General features: G+C 33.4%; 1 protein-coding gene across 7 annotated transcripts in view; it reads right to left on the bottom strand.

Moving 5' to 3' along the window:
• The window catches only part of ERCC6L2 (ERCC excision repair 6 like 2), a 158,518-nt gene that overhangs the window by 79,491 nt on the left and 58,797 nt on the right, over positions 1-20,230 (bottom strand). For all 7 annotated transcript variants that reach the window (XR_012332448.1, XM_033857844.2, XM_019940413.3 and 4 more), the window contains exons 9-12: positions 19,607-19,726; positions 13,321-13,392; positions 12,560-12,705; positions 1,749-1,844 (exon numbers count right to left, since the gene is read on the bottom strand). Coding sequence is in view for 6 of the 7 variants with exons in the window: in XM_033857844.2 (XP_033713735.1) it covers positions 1,749-1,844; positions 12,560-12,705; positions 13,321-13,392; positions 19,607-19,726 (434 nt within the window). In the remaining variant the exon portion in view is untranslated. The remainder of the gene's footprint in view (positions 1-1,748; positions 1,845-12,559; positions 12,706-13,320; positions 13,393-19,606; positions 19,727-20,230) is intronic.

The following is a 20,230-nucleotide window of genomic DNA, read 5'->3' on the forward strand; positions in this document are numbered from 1 at the left end:
ATTCTGAAGAACCTAGGGGCAAACATGAAAAAAGACACAGACGTAGAGAATGGAATTGTGAACACGGGGAGGGGGAAGGGTAAGCTGGGAAGAAGTGAAAGAGTGGCACTGACATATATACACTACCAAATGTAAAACACAGCTAGTGGGAAGCAGCTGCATAGCACAGGGAGATCAGCTCAGTGCTTTGTGACCACCTAGAGGGTTAGGATAAGGAGGGTGGGAGGGAGATGCAACAGGGAGGGAATATGGGGATATATGTATATGTATAGCTGATTCATTTTGTTATAGAGCAGAAAGTAACACAACCTTGTAAAGCAATTATACTCCAATAAAGATTAAAAAAAAAAAAAGGAAAATGGAGAAAAAACAGTAAAAAAAAAAAAAAAAGGATCATACACCATGATCAAGTGAGATTTATCCCAGGGACACAAGTATGGTTCAATCTCTGCAATCAATCAATGTGATATACCACGTTAACACATTAAAGAATAAAAATCATATTATCATCTCAATAGATGTGGAAAAAGCTTTTGAAAAAATTCAACATCAATTTATGATAAAAACTCTCAATAAAGTGAGTACAGAGGGAACATACCTCAACATAATAAAGGCCATATATGATAAGTCCAGAGCTAACAACATACTGAATGGTGAAATATTGAGAGCATTTCTAAGATCAGGAACAAGAGAAGAATGCCCACTCTGGACACTTTTATTCAACATAGTATTAGAAGTCTTTGCCACAGCAATTAGGCAAGAAAAAGAAATAAAAGTATCCAAATTAGAGAGGAAGAAGTAAAACTGTCAGTGTTTACAGGTGACATGACACTATACATAGAAAATTCTAATGATGCCAGCAAAAAACTACTAGAGCTCATCAATGAATTTGGTAAGGCTGCAGGATACAAAATTAATAAACAGAAATCTGCTGCATTTCTATATGCTAACAATGAACTATTAGAAAGAGAAATTAAGAACATAATTCCATTCACAATCACATCAAAAAGAATAAAATATCCAGAAATAAATTTAACTAAGGAGGTAAAAGAACTTTACTCAGAAAACTATAAGACACTGATGAAATGGACTGTATAAGAAAGCTGGGTTTCAATGCTTTATGATCTGGTCCAAACATCCACTGCAAGAACCTTTTGTCAGCCTCATTCCCCACTTACTTATAAAATATATGAAATGATTCTTTCAGTTTTGATCAAGGAGCACATGTTATAGGTTAATCCCTCTTTATGTACAAGGTGTGGAAGAAGAATTTGTTTTAGAGTCAGCACATTAATTAATTTCCCATAAGGATGTACTTTAGTCTACTCCCAAATCCTGAAGTTGCTGAACCCATGCTTGAATTTCTCTGTGCTCGCCTGTTGACTTGGGATTGTTGCTTTTCTCTGCTGGTTCCTTCATCATAAAAATTCTCCCACGAGTTTCTCAAAACTTCTGATCTACTAGTAGTGACCTTTCTATTTTCCTGCAGTACTGGGGATTTATTCTTTCTTCTAAATTAATCTTGTCACAATAATGGGATTTTGAGATGAATGGAAAATTAATGGCTATTATCAGCCTGTCATTTGGATTCAGAAGTTCAGGGTTATCTTAAATAAAAGTTTAAAATTTTTTTACAAGGTCTTCCGTATCTTCTAATGACAGTCACATTGTAAGCAACCTAAAAAATTCAGGAGCATTTTTAGATTAAAAGTATTTGCAGGTCACTTTAAATTTTGTCACCATTGTACCTGTCAATTGCTTGAAGATCATTGGCTGGATTCCATGTAGGATCAAATAATATCACCACATTGGCACCAACAAAATTGAGGCCTAGTCCACCAGCCCTGGAGTAAACAGAAAAGAGCACATTAAAACAGCAAAAATAAATTTTGCTTTCTAACTCAATTATGCCAGGTTTCTATAACCAAATCAATACAATATTACATTAACATTATAAAAGTAAGGTGATTAAAACACAATATGCCACAAGTAAAACAGCTATGGAACAATTTTTTTTGTACCACTCTAGAATATCCCTAAGATATTTGAGCATTAGAGATCATGTAAGTAGGCTGTGCTGGTTTTTACATTTTTTTGGATACTCAAATACTATTCTCGAAGATTTTCCTAACATAAGTTTTAAAAACTGCTAGTATACTCCAGCTAAATAAATATACACACTTAAAAAAAATGTGCTTCTCCTTATTCCTCCCACTAAGTACAGCTAAAAACCCTAGGCATTATATATAAAATAAAACACAAGATTATGAAAGGTAGAGAGAACACAAATTGGCTAGAGACCACAAAAACCTAAGGAATGACATGGCAGTGAGTTCCCTGGCTTTATTTTTGCCTAATATATCCCAGATTGGGTTCTGGAGAAGCCAGTGAACTGGAAATGCCAGCAGCCAACAGTCACAGACCGAAAAAGCCCCAAGAAAAGCCTTCTTCCTTTAGCCAAAGAACCAGGAAAGATACAGAGTTTTAAGACAGAAAAATGTTAGATAATGAACAGCCTATTCTTTCTTGCAAACACCACAGAAAAAAATCTGTGGCTCCAACCCTAACCTGGTCAGCAAAGGCTAAGTGAGGAGACTAAATTCCACCTTTGACAGTAATGAGGTACCTCTCATTCTCACTCGGGTGGTGTCAGAGAAGACTGATTGAGGAGCCGGAACTTTTCATTTCTGCCCAGCTATAACCAGGTCCCTCTGTAGTGTGGGTGGAAGCCATGGAGAAATAGCAATGAAGTGCCTCAAACTCAGGGTGTCAACAGAGGTCAAGCAAGAGACACGGATTTCCAGCCCATGTGGCTGGCATGGTGTCTGGGTAAAACAGAAGTTTTAAATAAGATACAGAGTTTCATAACATAATACTCAAAATGTCGAGCATACAATAAAAAATTACTAGTCTTACCAAGGTCTAGGAAAATCTCAATTTCTATAAGAAAAGACAATTAACATACGACAACACTGCAAAGAAGCAGATGTTGGAATTATCTGACAAGGATTTTAATGCAGCCACAATAAAAATGCTTCAAAAAATAATTACAAATATGCTTGAAACAATTAAAAATAGAAAGTCTCAGCAAAGAAAGAGAGGATACCAAATGAAAATTTTAGAATTGAAAAATTACTGAATTACAAAACTTGCTGGATGGACTTGATAGTACAGTGGAGATGACAGATGATAGAATCAATAAACATAAGAGCAGTTCAATATTATTGATATTTACCCAATCTGAACAACAGAAAGAAAATATACTGAAAAATAAAACCACATTCTTAGAGGCCTGAGGGACAGTAACAGAAGAGCTAACACTTCTATCATTGTAGTCCTGGGAGAAAAGAGAGAGTGAGACTGAAACAATATTGAAAGAAATATAGCTGAAAACTTCCCAAATTTGGGAAAAGAGATAAACTTACAGAATGCAGAAAGTTGCATGAACTCCCAGAATGATAAACCCAAAGAAACCTATGCTAAAATACAGCATAATTAAACTCTTGAAAGCAGTCAGAGAGAAATGATACACAACTTTTAAGGAAACATCAAATGACAGTGGATTTCTCATTAGAAACCAAGGTGGCGAGGAGGAAGCAGTACATTTTCAAGTACTCAAAGAACTATCAACCCAGAATTCTATATCCAGCAAGAATATCCTTCAGGAATGAAAGGGGAATCATGACATTCTCAGATTAAGGAAAACTAAGAGAATTTGTCACCAACAGACTTAGAGGAAAGATAAAATAAAACAACTAAAAAGTCAACCAATATCCAGTCCTGTCAAATTTACCTCAAAAATGTTTTTTTCATGAGTCCTTTCTCCATTCCTATTTTCACTTGCCCTAGGTCAAGCTTTTATGTCACACCTGTATGTATTACTTCAGTGGCTTCCTGTCTTCCCTTACCTCAGACCTTAAATCCATCCCCACATTACATAAAATAATTCTAAGCACAGAATATAGAAAACTAAGTATGCCATTCCTGTTTAAAACCCCTCAATTCTTTGGAAAGCCAAAGCTTTATCTTCATTTAATTGACCTGTGGTTAAAAGATACAATGAAAAGAAACCACGAAAGATATATGTATATTTTGACAGTTTTTAAAATATGATATTGCTTAATGGATTTGATAGATTCATTTTTCTATCAGTCAAAACATGTCAGAATACAAATAATTCATTTTGGAATGAAGTTTATTTCTAAAGATATCTTTTCTAAATGTATCTTTTAGCAAAACTGAATATATAAAATGCTTGTCTACTGAGTTAAAGATTTCAGCTACCTGCATAGCATATTAGATTTTACCTAAAAATAACTGTTATCTTCTCATGTTTTGAATTTTCTGGGTCTAAACACCATACACTTAATAATTATTTTATTATATAATAATGATAAAATTTTGTATTTTTTAAAGGGAAGGTAAAATTAAAATCCAATAATAAAATCATTTTCTTCGTTTTTCTAATCTCAACCTTCAAAGCCTTTACTGAGGCTTTCTCTTGCTGATTTTCCCTTTTCAGATGCTTAGACCATCATGTAACTCACACTTCGATAATGCTTTACACTAGATACTAACCATCCAGGGAGGGAAAATGTTAATAATCTTCTCTTATACAGTTTTTATCAAAATAGAAAAAAATTAACATTTATTGAGCATCTACTATATACCAGGAATGTGCAAGATATTTTCATATATTCTATTCTTTCATCCTCAACACAGCTCTATGAGCTAACTATTATTCTCATTTCACAGATGAGAAAATCAAGAATCTGAAATACCGATTAACTTGCTCAAGGTCTCTGAGGTGGCCAGTGTCTGGATTCAAACCCAAGTATCCTGACTTGTTCAATATTCAATAGAAATTGAATTTTCTCCTTTGGAAAATTATTTATTAGAGGCAACAGCATAAAGATGTCACAGAGACTTAAACTCAAAGAAAGAAGTTAGGTGGGATAAAGAGGAAGTTTGGGAAAGGATTTAAAAAATGGGTAAATTACGGAAGTGGGTGGGATTTAGATACCCAACAAGTAGAAGAGAAGTTAGAAGTTTATCTGCCTACTATGGTGATGGGGAAAATTCTGAAGAAACAAGGTTCATAAGATTATATAATTAGACTAGTTATGTGAAAAATCAACCAGTTATATCAAAATAAAATTGGAAATCAAGAAATATTTTCTAACACTTAACACCAAAAGTAAGTCTAGTCAACTGTTCAGTTAGCTTCTTGTCAGTAAGATATGCATGAATTTATTTCAGATGCCCTAAATGAGTCACAGGAAGGTCACCACTTGAGGTAACAATCTTCAAAGATATTCTGAAGTTACAACTTAAGACTGCCCGAGTTAAAGCAGAGGCAATGTTTCTTTTAAAGAAAAAAATAATCTCTAAACTCTATCTCTAGAGATGAGATGATTCTCTATTTGACGATAATACAACTCAGAATCATAAACTTTCAAACGTATCACTCCTCTCATATGGATAACAGCAAAGGCTTACTCCTTAAGCAATAAAATATTTAGACTATAGCCCTGTTCAAGCTGAAGAATGGTATTAAGATAGATTGCTAATAAACATGCAGGCTATTCATTCCTTAGGTCTTCCACATTCTATTTTGTGTCAATAAATATGTAAAAAAATATATTTTAACCATATCTTAATATTCCACAAAAAAATTCTGTCAATGAATTAAATTTTACTGTTATGTATTAACTATTATAAAAGGTCGAATGAAGTAGTCACTTGAACAAATACTTCTGAGAAACCTAAATATAAGAGATACCATGTTCGTAGATAGGAAGGTTCGATAGCATTAAAATGTCACTTTTCTCCAAAGTCATTTATAAATTCAGTGATTACAATAAAAATCCCAACCCAAGGAAAAATGCCAGATAACCCTTCCTTAATTAATTGAATGAGATGATTATGGAAAGCAAAGCTTTAAGGTGTTGACATTTCAGAATAAAGATAATTCAGAGAACAAGGGCTTAAAAAAAAAAGACAAAATCAGTTATTTAAAATAAAATAATAACATCAGAAAATGACATTTTTCAGAATATAGAGCAAAAAAGATAAAAATATGAAGTAAGAGTCCAAGTTCAGAGGTTTAATGAATCATTGTAGGGAATTCCCTGGCGGTTCAGTGGTAAGGACTCCGAGCTTTCACAGCAAAGGGCCTGGGTTCAATCCCTGGTCGGGGAACTAAGATCCCACGAGCTGCATAGTGCGGCCGGAAAAAAAAAAAGAATCATTGTAGGAGCCCTAAAATCAGATAACCTAGTGTCTGAGAGAAATACCAAAGGAAATGGAAGAGAAGCCATTGTCAAAGAAATAATCAAAGAGAATTTTCCAGAGTTGAAAAATACAAGCCCTCGGATTATGCCCTGCAAAATAAATGAACTAAAACCCCAGACCAAGACTCAAATATCACTGTGAAATTTCAGAATACAACAGATGAAGAGAAACTCTTGTGAGTTCACAAAGAGGAAGGAGAATCAGATTGGCAATAGACAAAAATTCAACAACACTAAATACCAGAAAACAATGTTGTAATACCACAAAGATCTGAGAGGAAATTATTTTCAATCTAGAATTCTACAGTTGGCCAAAGTAGCAAGTGACAGAGCACATAAAAGACATTTGCTGATATTCAAAGAAACATAAAATTTACTTTCTATATATTCTGGCGTACAAAGTTATTTGTTAAAATAGCTGACAGACGAGGGCTTCCCTGGTGGCACAGTGGTTGAGAATCCGCCTGCCGATGCAGGGGACACAGGTTCATGCCCCAGTCCGGGAAGATCCCACATGCCGCAGAGTGGCTGGGCCCGTGAGCCATGGCCGCTGAGCCTGTGCGTCCAGAGCCTGTGCTCCGCAAATGGAGAGGCCACAACAGTGAAAGGCCTGCGTACCGCAAAAAAAAAAAAAAAAAAAAAAAAGCTGACAGATGATGTGACAAAAGTAGAAGAAAGGGTGGATGTGTGCTAATGCTAATACTACACATTACAAGTACTTAAAAGATACTGTAGAAAGTTACTGGACTAAAAATCAAAGATTGAAGTATATTATTTCAGGTTAAAAAAGTAATTTATAGACAAATAATAAAAATAAAAATAGTAAAGAGTGTGTGGAAAATGGGGAGGGAGGAGTGTAAGTAAACTAAATCCTCCTCTAACATAACAAAGTGTCCAAGCTGTTTAAAGCTGATAAACTAAAAGATAATGAAGAATTAGGATTCTGGCAAAAATGATGGACTGAGCCAGTGTGAAACTCTTTTGTTTCAACACCTAGAAATTAAATATAAATTTTTGCAAAACAAGGAAAACAAAACAAAAACTGAGCATATGTCTTTTGAAAAACATAGCTAAAGAATGGATTTATTATGTCTTGCAAGGTTCTTTATGTAACAAATGTAAGGACTTCGGTAACAAATCACTCTTTGAATTCAGTCATAGGGAAACAGGAATCCAAAACTTCTCTTGTCCTGCTTGGGATGCCTAACAAAGAAGTCAAAGTAAAATCACAGTAACGGAGAACTCCTACAACCAGTCTCCAAAGGATTTCCACAGAGGAAAGAAGCCCCACTGAAGATAAGCTCAAAATAAAAAATTACAAAATGTGTGAAGAAACCATCTACCATAAGCAAAAGCCAGAGTGAAGAACAAATAGAAGGATTAGCACCCCCCAAGCACAGGAGTTAATAGAGCAAAAATGCCATTCAAAAAGATATTTTTAAAAATGACTAAAATTACTAAAGAAATAAAAAAGCTAGAAACCATAAAAAATGAAATATATGTAAAACTGATCAGCTAGATTTGAAACATATAAATAAGACTTTTTAAAAAATTGAATATATTCCTATGCTATACATTGCATCGCCATGACTTCTTTATTTTGTACCTTTCAAACTCCTTCACCTATCTCACCCCTTCCCCCCTGGCAACCACTAGCTTGTTCTCTGTATCTATGAGTCTGTTTCTGTTTTGCTATGTTTGTTCTTTTGTTTTGTCTTTTAGATACCACGTATAAGTGAAATCATATGGTACTAGTCTTTCTCCATCTTATTTCACTTAGATTATACCTCTAGGTCCATCCATGTTGTCACAAATGGCAAGATTTCATTCTTTTTATGGCTAAGTAATATTCCATTGTATATATATGTGTGTGTGTGTGTGTGTGTGTGTGTAATCTTTATCCACTTCATTTATCAATGGACACTTAGGTTGCTTCCATATCTTAGCTATTCTAAATACTGCTGTAATGAACATTGAGATACATATATCTATTCAAATTAGTGTTTTGCATTTTCTTCAGATAAATGTCCAGAAGTGGAATTGCTAGATTGTGTGACAGTTCTATTTTTAATTTTTTGAGGAACCTCCATACTGGTTTCCATAGCAACTGTATCAGTTTACATTCCCACCAACAGTGCACAATGGTTCCCTTCTCCCCACATCCTCACCAATACTTGTTATTTCTTGTCTTTTTGATAACAGACATGAGGTGATAACCTCTTTTTGATTTGATCTGCATTTCCCTGAAGATTAGTGATGTTAAGCACCTTTTCATGTGCCTGCTGGACATCTGTATGTCTTCTTTGAAAATGTCTATTCAGGTCCTCTGCTGATTTCTTAATTGGATTGTTTTTTTTGATATTGAGTTTTACGAGTTCCTTATATATTTAGAATATTAACCCCTTATTGAACATATCATTTACAGTTATCTTTTCCTATTCAGTAGGTTGCCTTTTCATTTCATTGATGGTTTCCTTCACTGTGCCAAAGCTCTTTAGTTTGATGTAGTCACATTTGTTTATTCTTGCTCTTGTTGTCCTTGCCCAGACAGATCCAAAAAATATTACTAAGATCGATGTCCAATAGTGTACTACTTATATTTTCTTCCAGGACTTTCATGGTTTCAGGTCTAACATTAAAAGTTTAATCCACTTTGAGCTTATTTTTGCATGTGGGGTTAGAAAACGGTCTACTTTCATTCTTTTTCATGTATCTGTCCAATTTGCTCAATATCATTTTTGAAGAGACTGTCTGTTCCCCACTGTATATTCTTGGCTCCTTTGTCATAGATTAATTGACCATGTAAGTGTGGGTTTATTTCTGCGCTCTCTACTCTGTTCCATTGATCCATGTGTCTGGTTTTGTACCAGTACCATGTTGTTTGATTATTATAGCTTTGTGTACCAGACATTTGATTCTGAAATCAGGAAGCATAACACCTCTAGTTTCGTTCTTCTTTCTCAAGCTGCTTTGGCTATTTGGGATCTTTTGTGGTTCCATACAAATTTTAGGACTATCTGTTCTGTGAAAAATGTCATGGGTATTTTGATAGGGATTGTATTGAATATGAAGATTGCTTTGGGTTATATGGACATTTTAACAATGTTAATTCTTCCAATCCATTAACATGGTATACCTTTACATTTATTTGTGTTGTCTTCAATTTCTTTCATATTTGTGTTATAGTTTTCAGTGTACATATCTTTTACCTCCTTAGTTAAAATTATTCCTAGTTATTATGTTCTTTTTGACACAACTGTAAATAAAATTGTTTCCTTAATTTCTCTGATAGTTCGTTATTTGGTATAGTAATGCAACAAATTTCTGTATGTTAATTTTGTGTCCTGCAACTTTACTGAATTTATTTATTAGTTCTAATAGTTTTTTGGTAGTGTCTTTAGGGTTTTCTATATGTAGAATCATGACATCTGCAAATACTGACAATTTCGCTTCTTCTGTTCCAATTTGTATGCCTTTTAATCTTTCTTATCTGATTACTGAGGCTAGGAATCACTGTACCATGTTATATAGAATTGGTGAGAACTGGGCATCCTTCTTTTGTTCCTGACCTTATAGGAAAAGTTTTCAGCTTTTTACCATTGAGTATATTATTAGCTGTGGGTTTTTCATATATGGCCTTTTTATTATGTTGATGTATGTTCCCTGTATACCCACTTTGCTGAGAGTTTTTATGGTAAATGGATGTTGAATTTTGTCAAACTCTTTCTTCATCTATTGAGATGACCATATGATTTTTATTCTTCAATGTGTTAATGTGGTATATCACATTGATTGATTTGCAGATATTACTTTAAAAAAACATTATTCAAAAAATAAGAATGCTTATGTGTGTCTTATAAAACTTAGCTCAAGACAGGATTCTATGTCATTTAATACTTTGTATTTAAGGACTTATGTGTGAAATTACTTCTTGAATTCATTCACAGGAAAATGGAAATCTAGAGCTTCTCTGCTTGGGCCTTAGTTGCAAGAATTCAAGAACTTTAGTGCTCAACAGTTAAGTAGCTCACTCATCATATATAACACTTGATTCCTCATTTTAAGTAATTCTTTTTTCTTTTTTCTTATTTTCTTTTTTTTTTACCACGCCGTGCAGCATGTGGGACCTTAGTTCCCTGACCAGGGATTGAACCCAGACCATGACAATGAAAGTGCCAAGTCTTAACCACTGGACTGCCAGAGAGTTCCCAAAGTAATTTTTATTTTGACTTAGTTTTCCATTTTTTGTATTTTATATGTTTATTTTAAAAGTCCCCTGAGATTACTTTCTAAAATATACAAACAGCTTATACAGCTCAATATCAAAAAACAACCCAATCAAAAAATGGGCAGAAGATCTATACAGACATTTCTCCAAAGAGGACATACAGATGGCCAACAGTCACATGAAAAAATGCTCAACATCACTAATTACTAGAGAAATGCAAATCGAAACTACAATGAAGTATCACCTCACTCCAGTCAGAATGGCCATCATCAAAAAGTCTACAAATAATAAATGCTGGAGAGGGCATGGAAAAAAGGAAACCCTCCTACACCGTTGGTGGGAATGTAAATTGGTACAGCCACTATGGAAAACAGTATGGAGGTTTCTTAAGAAACTAAAATAGAGCTACCATATGATCCTGCAATCTCACTCCTGGGCATATATCTAGAGAAAACTATAATTTGAAAAGATACATGCACCCCAGTGTTAACTGCAGCACTATTTACAATAACCAAGAAATGGAAGCAGCTTACCTGTCCATCAACAGATGAATGGATAAAGATGTGGTATATATATATATAATATACACACACAATGGAATATTACTCAGCGATAAAAAAGAATGAAATACTGCCATTTAGAGCAACATGGATGGACCTTGACATTATCATACTAAGTGAAGTAAGCCAGACAGAGAAAGATAAATATCATATGATATCACTTACATGTGGAATCTAAAAAAAAAAAAAAAAAGATACAAATGAACTTTCCAAAATAGAAAGAGACTCACAGAGAAAGGGAGGGGACGGATATATTAAGACGATGGACAATGGGATTAACATATATACACTACTAGAGATAAGACACATAACCAACAGGGATCTACTCTATAGCACAGGGAACTATACTCAGTATTTTGTAATAACCTCTAAGAGAAAAGAATCTGAAAAAGAATATATATATATATATATACACACACACACACACACACACACACACACACACACATGTATATATATAACTGAATCATTGTGCTGTACACTTGAAACTAATACAAATGACACTGTAAGTCAACTATACTTCAATTTAAAATAAATAAATAAATAAATAAATAAAAGTCCTTTGAAATTCTTTTTGAAAGATAGTGGAAGCACATCTATAAAATACTTATTACATTAGATGTTGAAAGTTACAGATTTGTTACCCCCCAAAAGGGATTAATCTTAGGTGTTTATATCAAATCTTTCTTTAAAGTGAGTGTATTTCTTAAAAAGTTTATTGAGAGATTCACAAATAGGTGTTAGAACTGATTTAACTTTTATAAAACCTATAAATGTTGAGCTGCTCTGCTTGAGACCAGGTAGAGACAGAGGAGGGAAACTCCTGGCCCACTAAGCACTGTGGGTTCTCAAGAGCTCCTTGATCACAGTTCGAAAACCACTGCTACCTATCATTCTCAGCTATTTGATTAATAACTTGATTATGCAATTAAGTCTGATTGCTCTAACCACAAGACATGAGTCAAAACAGTACAGAAAATTTCTGAGGAAACATCCATTTTTTGGATTTAAAAAAAATAAAGCCAGGGCTTCCCTGGTGGCACAGTGGTTGAGAGTCCGCCTGCATTGGCAGGGGACGCGGGTTCGTGCCCCGGTCCAGGAGGATCCCGCATGCCGCAGAGCGGCTAGGCCCGTAAGCCATGGCCACTAAGCCTGTGCATCCGGAGCCTGTGCTCTGCAACGGGAGACGCCACAACAGTGAGAGGCCCGCATACCGCAAAAAATAAAAATAAAAAAAAAATAAAGCCAGACATATAAAGAGAATTCAGTGATAAGGGAACTGAGAGAAAAGTTTAGATAAAACTCAAGATATTGTTATTTCAGTCAAAATTAACAGCATTTTTGTTTCTTCTTCTTAAAGCTAAATGAAACAAAGCAATACAAGCATAACCACTGAAAATCCAGTAATAGTTTAAAGATTACCTTAAATCTTAAAAGCAATTAGATAAAAATCAAGTTATCAAATTTTATTTTCTTACATTGTGGAGACAAGGCAAATGTTAACATCTTGTGTACTGTTGAACTCTTTCACAATCTTGATTCTTTCCTCTGATTTTGTATTTCCATCAAGTCGTCGGTAATCAAGCCCAGATGCCATACAGTATTGCTGCAGCACATCAAGCAACTAAAGGAAAGATACAGAGACGTGCAAAGACAAATTCATGGTTTAATAAGTTTCATACCATTATAGAGATGAGCTTTACTAAGTATTAATATTGCTGGTCACAATTTCTTATAATTACAAGAGCAACAAATATTTTTCTAATTTCTGACTCACATATATCTTCCCATTATACTGAAACTGACTTTAGTGTTCAGCAACCTTTGTTTTAAAAAAAGAAAAAATCAATCTTTCAGGGGAAAAAAATCAATTTTTAGTTTTTTAAACTAAAACGGAATAAAAAGAAAAGTATTGGCTAACTCATTTATGTAAATATATTACATTATTTTTGCTATTTTCCACATTCTAAAATTTCTTAAATGTCTTAAAGAACACTTTAATTATTAACAAAAACATCAACAGAGAATTAGAAATCTATCTTTGAGTTTGCTATTTGACAGTAAGCAACTCTGATATAATTGAAATTTTAGTATCTCTTAAAATTTCTTACCTCATTACCATTTCCTACAGAAGATACATAAGATAGTAAATGTGGCTGGATGCTGTTTTATCTCTTAGACTTTATGCCTCAGGAATTAGGGTTGAGCCAATCAAGAATATGCTTCAGACAAAACTCACCTTGGTGGAAAAGGAGAAAAGAAGAACTTTATCTTTGTTTTGCCTACAATGGTTTAAAAGCTGCTGAAGGACCTGGAAGGGAACCAGAGAACATCAGTGAACCAGTTTCAACAAAAAGTATACTATATACATATAAACATCACTTGAAATTTTCTTAAAAATTACTTTCATACAATATAATTTCAGTTATCTTTTATAATTCCCTTCATATTTTCCAAGTTAGAGAAATAAAGTATTAGATATTACATGAAATTCATCATCATATTGTTAATAATGAGGTAAAGTTCTCAAAGACTTTTATTTCATCTCATCTGGTTTTAATAAAAAGGAAGCATTTTAGATTATGGGATGCATTTAAATGGATTAATTTAATTTCCAAAATACACTTTATTTATACTTACAATATGTTCAGAAACTAAATTACAGAGCAGCATTCCTTTTAGGAAGTATTTAAGTTTTCTCTAGATAGATATAATAAAATGTGTTTAATTTCACCTAGGTTCTAAAAGTTCTGATATTTATTTTCTCAGAATAATCAGTCAGATATACACCTCTCCTCATTTTCTCCCGTTTCTCTATTTACAGTAAGCCCTGAATTCCAGATTTGATTTTGACCTCAAAATGCCAATAATTTGCCCCCATATGCAGCGCTTTTAGGAAGGAAACAAATAATCCAAAACCTGTGTATGAGAGTAGTACTGTTATTTTTAAAAAGGCATTTCCACTCTGGCAATGACAGCTCCAGAACACTGTGGAAAAGCAAACCACAAAGGAAAGAAAAGGAATTTTCTGTACTAAGTATAAGGTTTTACTGAACTATACAATAAACAACTAATTTTATTTATTAAATGATAAACATTTAAACTTTTAAATAAAAAAATTTATACTCAACATAAAATTCTTAATAGTTGAGCAAGAAAAGACATTGTGCTAACTCTGACCTCTACGCAACAATCTCAAAAAAAAAAAGCTGTGGAGTTGAAAAAAAAAAAAATGCTACTCAGACAACCAAGCAAATGGTAAATTAAAATGTCACAGATCAGGTAAACATTGATACTTGGAGAACATATAAAGTAAATTTTAATTGTATTAGCTTTATTTTTTAATAAAATAACTGAATAAAGCATGTGCATTTGAATTTCACATAATTCATTAACATTTTAAAATTAATATATTTTAGAGCAATTTTAGATTTACAGAAGAACTGAGTATACAGAGAACTCCCAGATTCCCTCCCTTCCTCCCCCCACTTCAGCCTCTTCCCTGAACAGTTTCCCTTATTATTAACATATTGCATTAGGATGATATATTTGGCTGATGAATAAATACTGATGAATTATTATTAATTAAAGTTCATAGTTTACATTAGGGTTCACTTGTGTTGTACAGTTCTATGGGTCCTAACAAATATATAGTGACATGCATCCATGACTACATTATTATACAGAATAGTTTCACTGTCCTAAAAGTTCCCTATTCTCCATCTATTCTTCCCTCCCTGTAAATCCCTTGCAACCACTGATTTGTTTCTCTATAGTTTTGCCTTTTCCAGAATGTCATATAGTTGGAATCATACAGTATGTATGACTGGCTCTTTCACTTAGCAATATGCATTCAACGTGCCTCTGTGTCTTTTTGTCGCTTGATATCCTGTTTCTTTCTATTGTTGAATAATTTTCCATTGCCTGGAGGTACCACAGTTTGTCTATCCATCCACCTATTGAAGGACATCTTGGTTGCTTCTAAGTTTGGGCAATTACAAACGAAGTTGCCATAACCATCTGTGTACAGGCTCTTATGCAGACATAAGTTTTAAACTAATTTGGGTAAATACCAAGGAGCATGATTAGTGGATCGTGTGGTAAGAATATGCTTAGCTTTGTAAGAAACTGCCAAACTGTCTTCCAAAGTGGCTGTACCACTCTGCATTCTCACCAGCAATAAGAGTTCCTATTGCGTGTTGTCAGTGTTTTGAATTTAGCCATAGGTGTCTAGTGATATCTCGTTTTAATTCGTAATTCCCTAATGACATGTGATGTTGGGAATTTTTTCATATGCTTATTTGTCATCTGTATATCTTCTCTGGTGAAATATCTGTTCAGATCTTTTCTGTATTTTAAATTGTATTGTTTATTTTCTTATTGTTGAGTTTTAAGAGTTCCTTGTATATTTTAGATACCAGTCCCTTATTGTTTTGCAAATAAATTCCTACCAGTTTGTGGCTTGTCTTATCATTCTCTTACAGACATTAACATTTTAAGACAAGGATATGATGCACAGAAATCCACTCTGATTGTTTGAGGGTATCATACCTATTACAATTTCAGGTATTCTTGAACATTTTATAGTAAAAGCAAAAAACAGTAATAAGGAAAGTGAATGTTTTTGAACTGAAGGTCTTTATTAGGCTAGTTAATAAACAAAAAACCCCCCAAAAAAACCTTACTAGTTAAATGAATAACTATAAGCTAAAAATTTCAGAAATAACAGTGTGGTCACTATAGTTGGAGTCTTAATAATACAGACCCAATGTTTTGTCACTCAGTTGTCCTCCACAGAACAAGACAATCCACCTGTAAGGGAATCCTAAATTTGAGGATGTTCACAGCTAATGAATCTTAGATCTAATTTTTCTCAAATTAGTCAGGCCTAGAGATGAACATGACCCTTGTATGATTCCAACAGCACTAAATTGGGTTTCCTAGTCTTGTTTCCACCCTCCACAATAAGACTCTGTGGCATTTCCCAAGGGAATTAAAGGGAAAATGAGGCTTCTCATCAGGGGAATGAGTGCAACTTTGTGCCCATCCCCTTGAATAGTAGTTGAGGTCAAAAACGACCTTGGCACTTAAGAGAAAGAGCTGGAGTTCATAAGTATAGCTTTGAGGCTATGATGGGTACAGTAGGTATTATGTCCACAAATAAACTGCAGTTGCCAGCTAAAATATAATAAAAGAAGCAGATCTAGGATCGTTTATCACCTGAATTCAAGAAGTACATGCAATTTGGAGTTCTTAACCCCACAGGAAATAATTCCATTATAAGCCTGTAAGTTTTGTATTACTAGATCATGAGATGATGTTGCTAATCAAATGATGAAACACAGTCTTGAAAACATATCCCTAGCTTACTACCATCAGTCTCTGTTTTATTGGTGTTCTCCCACAAAACAAGTAAAGTACAGGCTTCCTTCTCATATAGACACACACCCAGCCTCTGGAAATAATTCCCTTCTAAAAATCATAATAAAAATAAATGTAATAATTATCTTAATCAAACACTGTTATTCCTAAATAAGTAACTCTAACAGTATGTTTTAAATCATATAGTTAATGGATATATAAGAATATAAAGTACAGAGTAATAAAATTCCATTTAATTTCAAGAGTGGTAAATTTTTAGTGAAGAATCACAATGAATAAAATTTAAATAAATAGCCATGAATAATGAAGTTTTCAGAGAAGGCCATGATTTCTGGAAATATTCTATTGGCTTAAATTATAGGATTATAAGTGCTCAGTTCTAAACTAACTGGGCTTTTTACATTTCTCAATTTAAAAATAATTAAATAAAAGTCAATATGGATGACAAAAATATTATTGTTAGGAAATATTGTTAGATTTGAATTATTTGCTGTGATAATAAATCATAGGCTGTTCTCTCTAACACAAACTTATTTATTTTAAAAATACACAATTTTTACAAAGTGAGCATAGAGGGAACATACCTCAACATAATAAAGGTTATATATGATAAGCCCACACTAATATCATACTTAATGATGAAAAACTGAAAGCTTTTCCTCAAAGATTAGGAACAAAACAAGGATGTTCACTCTTGCCACTTTTATTGTACTGGAAGTCCAGAGCAATTATGCAAGAAGAAAAAAGGCATCCAAATCAGAAAGGAAAAGTAAAACTGTCACTATTTGCAGGTGATATGAGATTATATACAGAAAACCTTAAAGACTCCACCAAAAAAAGTCAGAATATATAAATTCAGTAAAGTTGCAAGATACAAAATTAATATACAAAACTCAGCTGCATTTTTGTAGATTAATAAAGAACTATCAGAAAGTGGAATTAGAATCCCATTTACATTTACATCAAAAAAAGTAAAATAACTAGTAATGAATTTAACTAAGGAGGTGAAAGATCTGTACACTGAAAACTATACGACACTGATGAAAGAAACTGAATAAGATACAAATTAATGGAAAGATATTCCACGCTCATGGATTGGAAGAATATTGTTAAAATGTTCATACTACCCAAAGCAATCTATAGATTCAGTGCAATCCTTATCAAAATTCCAATGATGATTTTCACAGAAGTAGAAAAAAACAATCCTAAAATTCGTATGAAACCACAAAAAACTCCAAAAAGCCAAAGCAATCCTGAGAAAGATGAACAAAGGTGGAAGCACCACACTTTCTGATTTCAAACTATATCATAAAGCCAAAATAATCAAAACAGTATGATATTGGCATAAAACAGACAAATAGATCAATGGAACAAAATAGAGAGCCCAGAAATAAACTGTGCATATATGGTCATTTAATTTACAACAAAGGAGACAAGAATATACAATGGGGAAAGGCTCTCTTCAATAAATAGTGCTAGGAAAACTGGACAGCCATGTGCAAAAGAATGAAACCAATCTTGAAAAGATATCTGCACCTCCCCAGATTCACTGTAGTATTATTTACAATAGACAAACTATGGAAACAATATAAATGTCCATTGACAACTGAATGGATAAAGAAAAGGTGATACATATATGTGTGTGTGTGTGTGTGTGTGTGTGTGTGTGTGTGTAAAATACACAAGGAATATTATTCAGCCACGAAAAAGAAGGAAATCCTGCCATTGTGGCAACATGGTTAGACCTTGAGGGCACTGTGCTAGGTGAAATAAGTCAGAGAGAGAAAGACAATTACAGTATGATCCTACTTAGTGGAATCTAAAAAGAAAAAACCTTCATAGGTACAGAGAACAGATTAGTGGTAGTCAGAAGCAGGGAGTGGGGAGTGGGTAAAATGGGTGAAGGTGGTCAAAAGGTGCAAATTTCCAGTTATAAGACAAATAAGTTCTTGGGGATGTAACGTACAGTATGGTAACTATAGTTAACAATACTACATTGATACCTGAAAGTGGCTAATATTAAAAGTTCTCAGCCCAAGAAAAAACATTGTAAATATGTATTGTGATGAATGTTAACTAAACTTAATGGGGCAGTCATTTCTCAATATACACATATATATATCGAATCATTATATTATACACTTAAAACTAATACAATGTCAGATGTCAATTACATCTCAGTAAAAAAAATACACAAGTTTTTAAGGTACTCTTCCTAGCTTTTATTTTATTTCATTGAATTTAGACGTGCAAGCAAACTAAACTATTCTGTGCTTATGTACATTATGTTTTAAGAATACGTGCATTTTAAGGGGAAAAAAACCTGACTATTTTAAATTACTTCCTTTTTATTTTTTGCCAAAAGAAATAATTTATTTTTTCTTAATTAAAACATAATAATTGGGAATTGTTCTGTAAAAATCTGAATCCATAAATAGTTTCTTGATAGTTATTAAAGGGTTAAACAAACAAATTCTATTGCAAGGTGGCTTGAAGCTGTATTTCACACAGCTGTCACAAGAAATGCCCAAAGGCCTGGATATGTTTGGAGAACCTAGCCTTACTTTTCACACCCCTCCCTCAGTAATACACCATCAAGAGCAGCACCAACAGGTCAGTTTTCTGGTATACAGCAAATGTCCACTTGCCACAAATGAGATTTAGCAACCTTACAATCTAGGTCGGCAAGTAAAAACAAGAGCCAGAAAATTCGGTCTAGACATAGAGGCCCTGTCCACCTTGAACTCTTCAAGTAGTTAGTTCCTTTCTCAAATTTGGAACTACTGGCTATCCTCATCCTCTTATTTGGCATTAACATTTTTATTTCTGGTAGATTACTTTCTTAAACATTTGAAGACAAGATATTATATATGTGGTGACAGCATACATTTTTAACAGGGCATGAATCCAATACATCAATAAGGAAAGTTTGAAGTACACTTGATATAACTACTACTAACTGAGAAATCTATCATACGCAGGGTTCGTAGTGAGCTGATACAATTATACCAGTTGTCTTTGGTCACTATCTCTTCTGAATGATTGGGCATCTGTTCTGATAAATTGGTGTCCCTGTCATACCATTTGATAAATATATTGTATATCATCCTTGCATGTATGCAAACTGAAAGAAGAATACTTACCTTCATTTTTCCACTGTATTTTGGGTCAGAAAGTGTTTCAAAGGCTGCTTCTTTGCTTTTCTGCACAAAATCTGGGAATCTGGAAAATACCTGATCACATATCTTCTTGATAAGTGTTTCCTTAAGGGGAAAAGGTAGGAGAAAAGAAATCTCAACACAATTTAAACCTGTATAAATTGAAATCATTTAAGAAAAAAATCTATTTAGAAGGAATATACATTCCTTCCTAGGTTGAAGATTTTACCTTTTCTAATTCAGAAAACCTTAAAGTGATATGTTAATCATATATGGCTTTGATGAGTTCTGAGATAGTGATATAGCTATTAATTTTGCTGTTAACTTTTTTTAAAGATTTCCAAAATAAGGAACTGAATACTTCCCAAAGAGCAGTCTTTTAAAATTACATTTGAACAGCCTCAAGCCTATCACACAAAAAGAAAATGTAAAATCATTATATAAAGAAGTTTTAAAAAGATCTTTTTTATTTACATTGTGCTTTAGAATAAGACACAATTGAAATGACTAAAGTAAACGACTGCATGTATGCCTAAATTTTGAAATTACTGATTTTTGCTAGTTTGGGAAGCACTCCTAATATTTAATATACAGATTATTATAAATCCT

Source organism: Tursiops truncatus, chromosome 6, assembly GCF_011762595.2.
Source record: "Tursiops truncatus isolate mTurTru1 chromosome 6, mTurTru1.mat.Y, whole genome shotgun sequence".
NCBI lineage: Eukaryota > Metazoa > Chordata > Mammalia > Artiodactyla > Delphinidae > Tursiops > Tursiops truncatus.